At 47.3% G+C, this 14,395-nt stretch overlaps 1 protein-coding gene across 5 annotated transcripts in view; it reads left to right on the forward strand.

The window, feature by feature from the left end:
- The window catches only part of plekhg2 (pleckstrin homology and RhoGEF domain containing G2), an 83,270-nt gene that overhangs the window by 65,861 nt on the left and 3,014 nt on the right, over positions 1 to 14,395 (forward strand). For 2 of the 5 annotated variants that reach the window (XM_023961326.1, XM_023961329.1), the window contains 13 exons: positions 2,029 to 2,211; positions 2,293 to 2,385; positions 2,456 to 2,542; positions 3,588 to 3,621; positions 3,708 to 3,800; positions 4,169 to 4,270; positions 4,537 to 4,575; positions 5,106 to 5,113; positions 7,239 to 7,379; positions 9,663 to 9,794; positions 9,885 to 11,541; positions 11,617 to 11,983; positions 12,333 to 12,917. In XM_023961326.1, the coding sequence (XP_023817094.1) occupies positions 2,029 to 2,211; positions 2,293 to 2,385; positions 2,456 to 2,542; positions 3,588 to 3,621; positions 3,708 to 3,800; positions 4,169 to 4,270; positions 4,537 to 4,575; positions 5,106 to 5,113; positions 7,239 to 7,379; positions 9,663 to 9,794; positions 9,885 to 11,541; positions 11,617 to 11,983; positions 12,333 to 12,917 (3,521 nt within the window). The remainder of the gene's footprint in view (positions 1 to 2,028; positions 2,212 to 2,292; positions 2,386 to 2,455; positions 2,543 to 3,587; positions 3,622 to 3,707; positions 3,801 to 4,168; positions 4,271 to 4,536; positions 4,576 to 5,105; positions 5,114 to 7,238; positions 7,380 to 9,662; positions 9,795 to 9,884; positions 11,542 to 11,616; positions 11,984 to 12,332; positions 12,918 to 14,395) is intronic. The other 3 variants (XM_023961328.1, XM_023961327.1, XM_023961330.1) reach the window with 3 other exon arrangements.

A 14,395-nucleotide genomic window follows, 5' to 3' on the forward strand; every position in this document is an offset into this window, starting at 1 on the left:
AAAGACACACATTTGCGTTTGCATCTCACAAAAGTTACGCACAATAGCATAATATTGACGTGATAATTGTGTAGAAATTGTGTTAAATACGTGTAAACTGCGCAATTCTTAACTGAACAGTTAAAAACCGAGTTTATGTAAAGAACCGTCGGCCAAAACTCTGGACGGACATCTGCTCAAATCGACGAACGCAAGTATCACCCATGGATCACGCAAGACTGGCATCACATACGTGGAAAATGCGTCAAACGTAGGTAGAGGCGGCGTGACTCGCCTAAAGGTTCAGAAAACCTCCTGCTGGTTGAATAAAAATCTGTTTTAATCAACGACACAGTTCAGATCAAAGAAGAAACTGTCAGTTTTCTACGATTCCGACGTATTTCCTGTCGAGAATCTGAGCCGTCTGAGTTTGATTCAGACGAGTAGAGGAGGAAACCCGACTGTGAGCGGCCTGCAGGAGAACTCCTCTCTGTTTCAGTCTGTTGGCCCGGTCGAAGTGGCGAGAGGTTCTGGAAGTTCTGGAAGCGTCGGTGCCACCAGTAGAGGGCAGCGTCACAGCTCGTCTCCTGCACTGAAGCTTGTTAAAAACAATAAAGGGCAAGCCAGATGTGATCCATCAGGTGACCTCTGGAGCTCGTTAGTTAGTCCCCATTTTTCTCCTCCAGAAAAGTTTAACCCTTTAACACCGGAGCTGTCGCCAGCGGCACGGAATAACGCTCTTCAACGGTTTACGCTGGTCACACCATTCCAGCTGATCCTGAAGCAAAGAAAAGCTGCTCTGGTGCTTTGGTAAGAACTCGACGACTGTCATCGACACAAAGCTGCTTTTCTCAGCAGCAATATCGGACAGAATTACTGTAAGTGCATAAATGGTTGGAGAGTTCAATTCAAGGAACGTCAACACCAGAACTACAGTTTAGCCCTAACCTGCTAAATACTTTATTAAAGGAAACAAGGACGGTTGCTTCCACCAAGTGCGTTCATTTCTGATATTACACACGTCGAAGGCCTTTAACCTGCTTACAGCATGGCCACTTACAAAAGAATTACATATTCAATCAGATTTTAGTGCTTTATTCTTGTTATTTTTTCGGTTTGGATGGCTTATGTGGAGCTGTGCCGTGACGACTGCAGCGGTAAAGGAAAGCGATATCTATGCTGATGATCTCAATGTGTTAAATAAAGCATCGGTTCAGAGAGAAAGTTCTCTTCTTACCGCTTGTTTTTGTCCAGATGATGAAGATAAAGGTTGTTTTAAAGAAGCCGGTGCAGTGATACAGAAGATTCAAGCTTTGTGACCGGAACTACTTTTTAGGCGTGCGGTATCACTTTATAACGCACATCCAGCAGCCAATCAGAATGGAGAATTCTCCTGGGCCATTGTCTAATAAACGTCATTAAACATTATTATTTAGCTCGAACTTGTTGAACAATAAACTTAATTAAACAAACTGTATTTGCAGGCTTTCTTCTAGATTCTGTTTCCATGACAGCTCAGCTAAAGTCAGATTTTTGTAAACCTGTATTTTTTATTTTATAGCTGACCTTGAAATTTTGCACAAATGAAGGTGCGACCTCTTGATTGACGGATGAGCGTTTGGTTCTGAGCTCTGACCTCACTGCTCAAACAGCTGACCGGCTCAGATGTCAGTGGAGCAGAAAGGTTTGTGGGTCCGTGGATCGTTTTTCCCTTCATCAGGTCAGCTCTGCCTGAAGGCAAACGCTGTACTGCCCCCTAGTGGTCATCTTTGTGTACTAACAGAAACAAAGCAGGAAGAGAGCTCCGTATCATCCAACCTGTTAGCTTGTTCATGGAAACCCATACCATGAAGCTCCCACTGCAGCTTTTCTCAGTGCTGGGTTGATCTTCACAGTTTTTACTCTCGTTGGTGAATCTCAACACGGAAGAGGTTCTGGATGTTTCTGACTGTTGGGTCGTTGTACTAATGTTCTCTGAGGATTCACAAGGTTCTGACCTTCATCACGTCCACCAGACTCAGTCTCTGAGTCATCTCATCTTCTCGGCAGGAGATCGAGTCCCTGCTGGTGAACTGGACCGGACCGAACCTCAGTGGGTTCGGAGAACTGGTCCTGGAGGGTTCCTTCAAGGTCCAGAGGGTGAAGAAGGAGCGGGCCTTCTTCCTGTTTGACAAGATGCTGCTGATCACCAAGAAGAGGCTGGAGCAGTTCGTCTACAGCACGCACATTTTTGTGAGGAGAAGCAGGAGACTGGGGGGAGGCGGACTCCTTCTGGGTGACCTCTGACCTTCTCTGTCCCCCCCCCCCCTGCAGTGCTGTCACCTGATGCTGGTGGAGGCTCTGAAGGACCCGCTGTGCTTCAAGGTGTCGGACCGGACCATCCCCAAACAGCAGCACGTGGTTCAGGTAGCCGTCTGACAGCGGACCGCGGCGCTCGCTCTTCCTCGCCTGGCTTCATCAGTGCTTGTTCCTGCAGGCCAAGAACCAGGAGGAGAAGCGCCTGTGGGTGTACTACCTGAAGAGGCTGATCGTGGAGAACCACCCAGCCTCCCTCCCTCAGAAGGTCGGTTCCAGTCCTGCTCCACAAGAGCCAGCGCTCTTCGTTTTCCTTTTACTGATTTGATAGATTTTTGATCCACATTTCCGGTTTTTGTATCTGTATATTACTATTTGTTTATTTACTTATCTGGCTATTGAGTTTTAGGGACAGTTTACAAACATTTTTTTTTATAATGACTTTTAAGTCGTAAAGAAGTCATAACTGTAAAAATAAATAAATGCATGAATTTAAAAAGGAAAAACAAGTCCCCAAAATATTGTTTCCCCACTTTAGTACAAAACCAGATTTATACTTTGAGTAGCATGACTTGGAAAGGTGCTATAGAAAAAAAAGTTTGTTTTAATTTAATTTAATTCAATTTGATTTTATTTGATGGAGTTAATTCTCTGCTGCTGAACACCTGATCAGGTGTGTTTTATTGTTTAGAAGCTGTGAAGCCTGTAACTTTCTAAAACAAAGGTTTGGAGGTTTTGCTGCTCTGGGACGTCCAGGTCCATCATCCTGGAAAAGACTAATCCTGACTGGGAGGTTGATGGTTTTCCCAGCAGAAGATGCCTGAAGTCTGGGGAGGATTTTCTGACAGCCAGCAGGATCTTTGCAGCAACACCTTAAATGACATCTTTGTTGTAGAAATGTTGTGCAGAAGTTCTGCTCATAAGAACACAAAGCCTTTGTCGCCCCCTGCTGGTCAGCTGCTGGACTGCTGCTTCTTCTGGGTCAAAGACGTTGTCGGGTTTTTCAGGTGTAGAAGCCCTGAAAAGGACATCAAAGACGTTTTTGATGGTTTTTCTTCAGCAGATGGAAACGTTTCGTTTTAGTGAGTAAGAAAAGCCAGAGTGTGTTTTTCTTCCTGTCAATCAGCTGATTCTTTTCCTCATAACTGATAGATTAGGTTTTTTTTTAAATCCCCTTGAGGCGATTCGGTGTGAGCTTACGTTGCTGAAACACTGATGAGATGAAAGATTAAAGAGATTCAGGTTCCTGAAACTCATGAAGGAACTATGATCTTCTGGGTTCTGACATCAGAACATGTTCTGTGTGTCTGCAGGCGAGGCAGGTCCTGGGAGACAGCTTCTGTCAGAGTGAGCTCGCACACCGCCACACGTCCATGACCAACGTCCAACCCGTCCACTCTGATGATGTCATGACGTCACTTCCTGTGTTTCAGCACCTCAGTTCAATCAAGACCACCTAAAGAACTCGCGGACATCGCCAAGGCCGGACGACTTCCATGGCTACCACAGGGGGCGGCGTCAGTCAGGTCAGGGTCGTTAGAAGTCATGTCAGTCATCACACACCTTGTTCTCCCTTGTTCATAAAGCAAGTGTGAGGGAAGAAAGTCCACCTCCCTTCTCTTCTCCAAAGGCTGCCTCTCCCTGTTCCTTTTATTAAGAATTCAAGTAGGAGGTCACAATTTCCAAAAAAAGAGAAAAGTTCATTGGGGGTGTCGTGTCATGAACCATTTGGGAGGATTCTCAGTTCAAACAGTATGCTTTCCAGCATCTGCAGAGTTAATACTTAATATGAAGTCCAATAATCTTTACGTTTAGATCTGCAGTTAAGGCTTTAAGTCATTAAGCATCACCTCTCAGGGAGCTGCTCTGAGTATGAAACCTTTTGTTCCTCCAGAACCTCAAGAGCTGCTGCTCTACACACCTGAGAAGTCCAGGAAGAGCCTCCCGCTGCTGCTGGAAGGAAACCTGCCGTGCAGAAGAACCAGGAGGCAGTCAGGTGATCTAACAGCCTTCAGACAGAACTCAGGGCCCACAGAAGCCCTCCTGTAAAATTCCCCTTCGTGTCCAAAAGTTGAGCCCCCTCAGTTACAACATTCAGTCCAAAACATTCATGAGATGATGGAAAATGAGTCAAAGAGCATTCCTGAAAGCTGACACGAGCAGTCACCGGAAAAAAAAAACATTTACGGGATGAGAATGTTCCAGTTTCCATGACACATTCAGATTCTGTTCTGCAGCTGACCCGGTTCTGTTTTCCTGCAGCTCCTGCTAAAGACATCGAGGCAGCGTTCCAGTCCAATGGTGAGAACCCCCCCCCCCCCCCCATCCCCCCACCAGGGTAGAGTTTAGGTCAGAAACACTAAAGTCCTGTCAGCCTGAAGTTGAGTCACAGCAGTTCAAGTCTTCTTCGTCATGAAACGTTTCAAGGAAGAAGATTTGAAGTTAACTTTAAGACAACGCCACCTGAAGAATGAGCGCCTTCCCTCACAAAAAACCAAATCCTCAGACTTTCCCTCAAGGTGGATGAAGATTAAGACAATATTGATGCTTTTAAAAGTTTTTTTTGCTTCTAAAATACGGATTTATGAGTCCACCAAGCTTTGGATCCCTGCATGCTGTTAGGAGCTCTGCAGCCAGGTGGCGCTGTTGCTCTCCCTGCCAGCCGTCAGTTTGCTGTGGCGCCTGTTAGACCTGCAGCATCAGCAGAAACAACAGCTTCCTGCAAAGATGTTTCATTGTTCTGACGGCAAACACAGGAGACACTGTGCTAACTGTTCTGTCTGTCTCCGCCCCCTCCACCCTGACTCCGCCCTGACTGTGGACCTCATCAGCTCTGAAGGTCAGACATTTCTTTGAATATTCAACTCTTCTAAGTCTTTCTTTTCTTTCGTCCACATAAGAAAAACAACAAACACTTTGATTGACATCAAAGGATTTCTGTGGTTGAACTGGAATTTATTCAGATCTTTTGTAATTATTGCCTAACCACTGGGGTTAACGCAGCATTATGAGAGGAAACGGAGGCGGGGCTTAGACCAGTATGCAGACACTAGCGACTGGTTTGGTTTCTCCGTTTGGTCCAGCACGGTACATGTGTGTCTGAACACACGCTTCTGCTGAAGCCGTCGGGCCTTCTGACGTGATCAGAGGTCGCTGATCTGCAGGACTTGAACCGTGACCTGGACTTGGACTGACGCAGTCTTGGGTAAAAACTCCAGATTGGACCCAATCTCAACCGCCAGAGAGTCCAGCTATACTGTGATCAGACACTGAAGATTTAAAGAATCTCAGAAAAAGACAAACATTCTGAAAAAGTTCAATACCTTTTGGGAGTCATTTCAAAGCGTGAAACCTGCACATTCTATGGATTCATAACATACTGTACAGACTCTATTTCTTGTATTATGACTTACAGATAATGACAACCAGGCATTGTTTTTTTATTTAAGCTTTATTTAGCCAGGAAAGTCCCATTGAGATTAAAAACCTCTTTTCCAAGGGAGTCCTGGCCAAGAGGCAGCACATTTCAAAACAAACATTTTTAAAACCACATACATCATAAAAAGCAGTTGCACATTATTGTTTCAGTCTCTGATGCTTTGAGCTTGTTCTTAAAAACATTTAAAGATACCAGTTAAGTTAGGTTTCAGTCTTTCTGCAGCATATTTCCAAGCAGAAGGAGCCGAGTGGACAAAGGCTTTTTCCAGCCAGGAACAGAAAGCAACAACTGGACTTTAGATCTTAAGGAGTGAGATTCCACACTTTTCCTTATGATTAACCCTTGTGCTATCTTAGATGACCCCCCCCCCCCTCCCTTCCATTGAGGTGTTCTCCCTACCATGACAAAGGTGGATAAAGGTGGAAAGATTTCATGTAATCCATGGACACCAGTGAAGATCACAAACCATTGAAGAAAAAAGGTTCAGAGCACTGTCTAGTGGGTCTAGATGACCCAACTCCCAACGTTAAAGTGCCTAGGATAGCACAAGGGTTGTAGAACAAATGTAGGGAGGCAGTAATCCAAGGCCTTGTACATTAAAGTGTACCAATGTCCTGCCTCCTAGTGGCCAGAGACGGCCATTGTACTCTGGAATGCAGGTCACAATGATGCGTCATGGATCTACAGTTGGTGATGAACCTCAGGGAAGCCTGATCCATGGTGTCAACCTTTTGGAGACATGAAGACGAGGCATTCATGTGCAGAATATCACCATAATCCAGCACAGATGGAAAAGTTGCAGAAACAAGACGCTTTTTTACTTCAAAAGAAAAACACAACTTGTTTAAGTTTGAGTTCTTTTTACAAGTTTTTCTATGTGAGGTTTAAAGGTGAGAGAGTCATCAATCCAGACACCAAGGTACTTGTACTCATAAACCAACTCTATGACATTTCCATCCAAGGTGGACACCACTGGAATTGTTTGGTAAATGGTAAATGGCGTATACTTATATAGCGCCTTTCTTCCTACAAGGACAAAGCGCTTTACTGTCACAGACCCATTCACCCAGTCACACACACATTCACACACACATTCACACACTGGTGCCGGCTCCGCTGCCAAACACAGGCACCCGCCTACCACCAGAGGCAAGGTGGGGTTCAGTGTCTTGCCCAAGGACACTTCGACTCATGGAATCTTCAGGAATCTTCTTTGAGTTTGAAAACAACAGTACTTTTTTCTTGTCGGCATTGAGAACCAATTGAATGCTGGACAGCAACAAAAGCTTTCTGCAAGGTTTCAATGGCCCGAGCAAGAGATGATCCATAACAGTAAATGACTGTGTCATCAGCATAAAAATGTAGATTAGCATCAGAGACATTTTCACCCAAGTCATTAATGTACAAAATAAATAGAAGGGAGCCCAGAACAGAGCCCAGTGGCACCCCCCTGTGGACAGGGGATTGTGTCTGGTTACTGTGGAAATATGCGGTCATGCAGTAAAAGTTGGGTTTTGTTTTGCAGCAGGCTGGCAGCGAGGGCGAGCTGCATCACACCGACAGTCTGGGCTCTGCAGGAAGCAGCAGCACGCTGGCGTCCTCTGTCATTGAGGTGGAACCTGATAAGGAGGAACAGGGGCAGCTGGCCGGCAGCCACCAGGGGGAGGTACTGCTCTGCTAGGAGGAATCAGGTCTATCATTAGGCCCTTATGAAGGGACCAGCTGTCCGACGTCCCATCTCCTTTATGCTAAGCAGAGTCAGCCCTGGTTAGTCCTTGGAGGGGAGACCGCCTGGGACAATCAGGCGCTGAAAGTTACTGGAACCATGGGGGGGGGGCACCTTCTATGGTTTCCGTTGGCCGGTCCCAAGTCTGCGTAAATGCAGAGGGTTGGGACGAGAAGAAGAACCCCCCCAAAGTAGAAAAAAAACTGAATACCACTAGTGTGATGATCCTGGACAAGCCCCCACCATGAAGAAACGTGAAAAGTGGGACAGGGCCCTGAGACTGGGGGGTGGTGGGTTTGAATCCTAAAGTATTAGGGAGTTAAAGCACAACACTGTTTCCCTAAAAGAGGAAAAATGAGCAAAGTAAGCTGGAGAAGCGACTGGGATGAGATCCGGATCCTGAGACCTTTGCTCCACAGGAACTTTCCAGTCTCACCATGGGCCCAGAAAAGGGGAACAGTGGAACTCCTCTAGAACGAGGCCGTCTAACAACCACAATGAACAATTTCAACACATAGGAAATAATTGAAAGAAAAGCTCTCTTGACTGGGAGGTTCCACTCCCCGTCCTTTGCTGCCAAATTTTTTGATGCTATTTGTGAGCTCAGCCCAAGCAAATGTTGGCCCAGCCCCCAATCCAAGGGGTTCTGGTTTCACAGTGGAACACATGTTGGTGGGATTACGGAAAATGTTCCAAGCTGTCCTTCCACCTCCTAGAAACATCTCTATTCCTGGTAAACACTAAAATATGTCTGCCAGAAGCTTTGTGCAGCCAACATTTTTTGACCTACCAGCCTCTTCCTGGACTTTCCTCACCGTTTGACCTTATTTACCACCAAGTGGAGTTTGGCCGACAGCTGCTGCTAGCTTCCCTCGAACGTCCAGAACATAATGTCTATAGTCCAACCACATGATACCAACGGTGTCGTGGTGCCAGAAGTACCCACAGGCATCCTTCAAACCTGCTGCTATTTCTTGACAAACTGCAGAACAGTACGGAGGTAGGTCCCTCCAGGACCTGGTAAAATGGTGGTAAAATGCTTATTCAGCTTTAATTGTCTGAAGTGGGTGTGTCGGTCAGAGTAATCTCCTGGTTCCGGATATTTTCACGCACAGAGATTTGTTTCCTGCCTGAAGGTAGACGCAGGAACTGTCTGGGTATGAAGGATGCTTCCTGCCTGCCTCTGAAAACTGGATGTTTACACATCCTGAAAAGGAGGCGGGGCTTCTTCCAGTGATCCTTTCTGCATTCCTGACAGTGCTCCACCCCTTTCTATTGCATTTGATGATCCAGGTCAAACAATGATGGAAGAGGGAAGAAAACAAGACTGTGAAGACTTAAAGCAATCTCTACCAAGAAGTAAAGTCTTCCGGGTGGTTTTGGGGGGTGTTGTTACTGATGACAGGGCACATGGACCCCCCTTGATCTAGTTTTGCCATCACAGTTTTAGTTGGTGAGTGCAGGAGGATCCCAATCTCATATGAAGACTCCAACCATGGTGTCATCTGCATATTATAGGATGTGAACTGATTGATCTCTTGAGATGCAGTCATCTGTGTAGATCAAGATTTTTCATGTAGAATAAGGATTACACACAAATAATCTGAATGGGATTAGGTAATCCCCTGAATCTTGTTATTTCATTGGGACCCTCAATAGTTGTTTTTTTTGGTGTATAACACACTTTGGGTTGTGTTTCGATTTTAAATAGTTGTAGATATAAGCTAGATAGAGCTGCATGGTGGTGTAGTGACCAGCACTTGTGTATGGTTCAAATCCCAGCCTGGACCTTTCCGTGTGGAGATTGCATGTGTGGGTGTCTGGTTTCCCCCACAGTCCAGAAACATGCTTCATAGGTCATGTGATGTCTCTAAATTGTCCCTTAAGTGTGAGTGTGATTGTGTATCCCAGAGCGAACCCCGCATCCCACAACAGAACGGGATAGGCTCCAGCAACCCTGAAGGGACTATGGAGGTTAATAAAATGGATTGGGGGATAAATTAAATTGAGTTGAAGGATAATCTCCAGTGTTGAGGACAGTGTTGAGGTACCAATAATCTTTATTTGAATGTTTGTGGAGGGATGAAGGACGTCTGGGCCGCTTCCCTCATCCACAGGTTGTATCTGTGTTGTTTTAATGCAGACAAGTTTGCCTTCTATACTTCATGAACTGGTGAATATTTGCAAAAGAAAGTGAAATCATGTTTTCTCTTTTGTTGAAAGGAGAATGAAGATGAAGAGGATTTTAGCCCACTCAGTCCTCCGCCCACTCTTTCCATCACAGAGGAGATCCTGGAGTTCATCAACCAGAGCAGAGCCAGGGAGGGCCTGGCAGCCATTCCCTGCAGCTCCGCGGTTAGTTCACATCTGTTCACACATCTCCTCCTCCTCCACTTGTCACGTTATGAGCTGTGTAGAAGAAATGCTGTTTCATGTTTTCCCCAGAAGCCAAGTGAGGATGAGCCACAGTCAGATCAGACCAACTTCACCTGTCCGCTACCGCCAGTCGCCTTCTGCACGGAACAAAGACTTGACCCGTCACGCCAGCAGGAAGCATCGGAGACGGAGACTAAAAACCGGCCCATGGAAGATGAGAAAGACACTGCTGAGGTCCAAGACAGTTCAGGTTTATCTGCTCAGACGGAAACCAGACGAACAGAAGGAGAAGCGCCTGAAGGAGAGGAAGGAGGTGAAAGCCACGGGGACCCACCCACAACCTCAAACCTTCTTCCTTTCTCTGGGGTGGACTCCAAAACACAGATAATTTCATCAAAAGAAGAAGTGAGTGTTGAGGCCTCCACCCCCCAAAGTCTGGATCTCCTGCATCCCCCCATGCAGACATGCCTCCCACCCAAAAGAGGCTCCAACGCGTCCAAGAAGGACAAGAGGATCATTGAAAAGATCAGAAATTACTATGAGACTGCTGCTGAGGCAGATGAGGAGGACGCGATGGAAGAAGAGGAGATGACAGAAGGACTTTCTAGGAGGAGAAACAGTTTCACCCAAATCCCCTCTGGCTTGGTGAAGGAGTCCGTGTCACGCTTCAGCACAGGTGGACAGCAGGGGGAGCCAGAGAGCAGACCGCTTTACCACTTCTCTCCAGCTTCCCTCCCACCGCACGCAGAAAGTCACGAAGAGCTCGAAAAACCAGCCATTTCTGAGGATCCACCGGAAGCGGAAGTCTTTGACGGGACCCAGGAAGAGGAAATCCAAACCCAAACAGATCAGAACCAGCCATCCAGTCCAGACAGAGAAGAGACTGAGATTCAGGACCAAAGTGGCCTCAACAGATCTACTGAGAAACGGGATGAAGGGACGTCGGGGGTTGAAGGAAAGACAAACATCAAGACAGAAAAGGAAGAAAGTCTGTGTGTTTCTACGCAGAACCACGGCGAAGGACAGAACCATCTACAGTACCAAGATTTGACTGATAAACATGAATCCAGTAAAACAGAACCGAACCAAGACCAGACTGAGCCTACTCTAACGGTGTCATGTCAAAATAACGACAACCTCAAAGCCCAGTCTTTAGGAACCAAAGCCAGAGAGCCGACTAATCCCAGCAACAGTCCCGAGGGTCGGATAAAAGTGGGTCGGTGGTCCCGCCATTCCAGGATCGTGACTGCGAACAGAGCCTTGTTTGAAGGCATGGCGTCAGACGTCACTGGAATCGGTTTGTTTGAAGTCAACCCGGTGGCAGACCCAGTCCTGATAGAGAACTCGGAGCGTATTTTGAACAAGGTCCAGACACTGGCCCGGATGTACAGCGCCAAGGCCAGCACCATGAAGGTGCCGCTGCATCAGAAACGGGGCAGCTCTGTGCAAAACCAGTCCTGGGTCTCAGCAAGGCTGTCTGGACCGCCTCTTCAGAACCAAAACCCAAGACAAACTGAGCCAATAGACATGGACCGGTCCGACTCCACACCTGGAGTTTGGACCATCTCTGAAACCAAAGTGGATCATGAGGAGATCACACCGGAGCCAACAGATCAAAGCAGGCCTGCATTGGTGAGGACCCACACGCCGGACCAAAGCCAGCCTGAGGTCCAGGAGAACCCAGAGATTCATCAAAAGATGAAACCACCAGAGAGCCAGACGGACGGTAAGTTTAGAAGTTTAGATCTCCAGATCTCCAGTTCAGTGAACAAATCAAGTCATTTTTCTTTTTCTTTTCTAGATTCACTGTCTGCCCTTGAGCCTCCACCTGCCACTCACTCCACCCGCGCCCAAACAAATGCAGATCGCCTCAGTGCCGGGACCAAAGACAGGGTCTGTGGTGTGAGCTGCAGCTCCGCTGAAGACCTCCAGACCTCTACCACCGCTGGAGAACCCCCGTCCTCTTTGATGAGCCCCCAGTGTCTCACTTCCTCACAGACTGAATCCACATTTCAGCTCAGAGACCCACCTGAAGGCCAGGGATCCAGGTGCTCTACCGGTAACAGAACCTCTCCTGCGGGACTGGATCACAGAAGCCCAGAGTTCAGGGATTATTCTGCAGCTGCAGCTAGGCCTTTGGTTGATCCTGGGCCTCAGAAAAATGGAGGGTAAGTTCAGCAGGTTTCCACCGAGCTGTTGTGTTCAGGTTCTCAATACGTACAACCAAACCAGCCTCTCTGTCTTCCTTAAATGAGAATGATGGTCCGGTCACTGTGGAGCTGGAGGTTTCAGAGGTTTGAGTGGTTCATGGAAGGTCCAGGACCTCAGAACTCTGAGACCTGCACAGGAAAGTGGACACTGAAGTGTCCATTAGACAGGAGTTTCTGGTTACTGTGCCTGTTTGATTTGATAATGTAAGAACTGCATGGAGATGTGGTTTATGTTTGAGCCAAGACTTTCAAACATCATCGTGATGTCCAAAGTGTAACTTCTCCGGACGTTCTTCTCTATTTGCAGGTTGGAGAACGATGACGGACAGTTGATTTATCCAATCAAAGAGAGCTGGATTTCTGGAAACATTTTGACCCAACCAACACACACAGACTGGAGTTCATCTGCTTCCATTACGCCACATCCTCCTGCAAAGGAAGAAGCCAATGAGAGCTTGAAGGGGGATTTAGCAGCTGTCCGACAAGACAAAAAGATACCAGATTCTGCAGGAAGCAGCAGTGCAGGAGATCCTTCAGGAGGTCCAGAGACGGAGAAATCTGTCCAGAATCTGCAGCCGGCAGAAGACCGCAGTGCTCAGCTGAGACGGGCTGAGATCCGAGAGCTGCTTCATCCGCCTTCACCTGTGACCTCTGACCCCTCACAGCCAAAGCCACACTGGCTGAAAGCCACAGAGACCGTTCGGGATTCTGACGAACCAGATGAGGCGCCCAGTCCATGGGCAGCCATTGGGACGTCAGACTCCATCCAGCCCCGCCCCCCGTCTGTAGACTGCCTCCCGACATTCACCAGCCAGAGGCCTACAGACCTGCCCACCACTCTGAGCCGAAGGGCCTCATCCGACCGCTGGAGCGCCGCCGACTCTGACCACAGGTACGGCATCGAACAGTGAACAGGTTTCATAAAACCAGCAGCTGTGGTCTTGAGGGACACACCGTCCAGCGTCAGGACGCTGAAGGGTTGTCTGATCGCTATTAAACCTTCTTACCACATGTTGATGCTCCTCTTGAACAAAACCAGCTAAGATAAGAATGAATGGGAGTGGTTTTTCAACTGAAGTGATAGTTTTCTCATGACTCTCATGGTTCATCCAACCACCAACTACAGCCAGACGAGACTTTCTGCCATTCTGGATTTCTCCTAAAAAAACTTGGGATTTGTTTTTCCATCGTTTTCTAATTCGCTCCAAAGTCTCCTCTGGAGTCAATGTGTGACGTAGACCAGAGCAGCAGTGACCCACGATCAGAATAAACCGTTTACATGCACCACGGTCGGATCAACTATCGGCATAGACCACCTACCTCCATCGGAAAGAAATTTTGATCCGAACGAGTCCGATCGGGGCAGACTGTTCCGAACGGCGTGTTTACATGACGCATTTTTCTCCGGATCAGGCGTTCATTCCAATTACTTTTGTCCGTGTAAACGCAGCGACTGTCGAGCCGAAAATTCCGTCATAGAAACTTGTTTGGGACACATAAACGTGAGGAAAGCAGAAGCCTGAACTGCGCTCTTCCTCGCGTTTCCGTTTCACTGGGAGTGAACGCGGGTTCCTCAGGATGGTGTGAGCGAAGCGTCAGATTTTAGTTGACTTAAGTAAACTTGGGCTGTACCACTTTTTGCTGAGGGTTGCTGACTTCCTCTCTTGATCTTCTTCATCGCCTCAGCTGTCGCGAGCCTTTCTGTTAGACTCCTGCTTTGCCCTCGTCTTCATCATCATCATCATCAAACACCACCATCTCCTTTAAGCTTCCATCTGTGCAGCATTTGATCCACTTCAGTTCAAAACCTTTTAAACAGATGTTTTCTGTGACGCTCAAACCCTCCCAACCATGAGGCAAAATGGCTTCATGATGCTTTTTCTACAAACCCATCTCTGTGTGGAGAATTGCCTCCAGTAAACAGTCTTCAGTGGTTTGTTTGCTTTTACCCAGAAAATAAACCTTGGTCAGATTCCAAATTTCCTTTTAACTTAATGACTGGCGAACAGCTCGGTCCTGTTTGTCGAGTATTCCCGCCAATTCTTCAACTAAAACAGCAAACAGCGGCATGTGTGTGTTTCTGAAACACCCACTGGAGAATTTAGTCCCATGAGGACGCCGCCCAAAGGTCCTGATCTTCACATAAAGCTCTCACTCACCTCCAGATGGAATTTAATCTCTTCTTAGGAATGACAGAAATCTGTGATAAAGCTCACCGTGAAGGCGCTGAACGTTACGGATGCAGCTTCCAAGAACAGGAGGTGAAACTGAGGGCTGGTGCCAGCGGCCATGCCTCAGAGCGCGCTGATATCAGCAGAGAGACCGCAGTCGTTTCTGCAGGCGCCGCTGGCTTTAACCCAAATGTTACAG

The sequence above is a fragment of the Oryzias latipes genome, chromosome 13 (genome assembly GCF_002234675.1).
Source record: "Oryzias latipes chromosome 13, ASM223467v1".
Classification (NCBI taxonomy): domain Eukaryota; kingdom Metazoa; phylum Chordata; class Actinopteri; order Beloniformes; family Adrianichthyidae; genus Oryzias; species Oryzias latipes.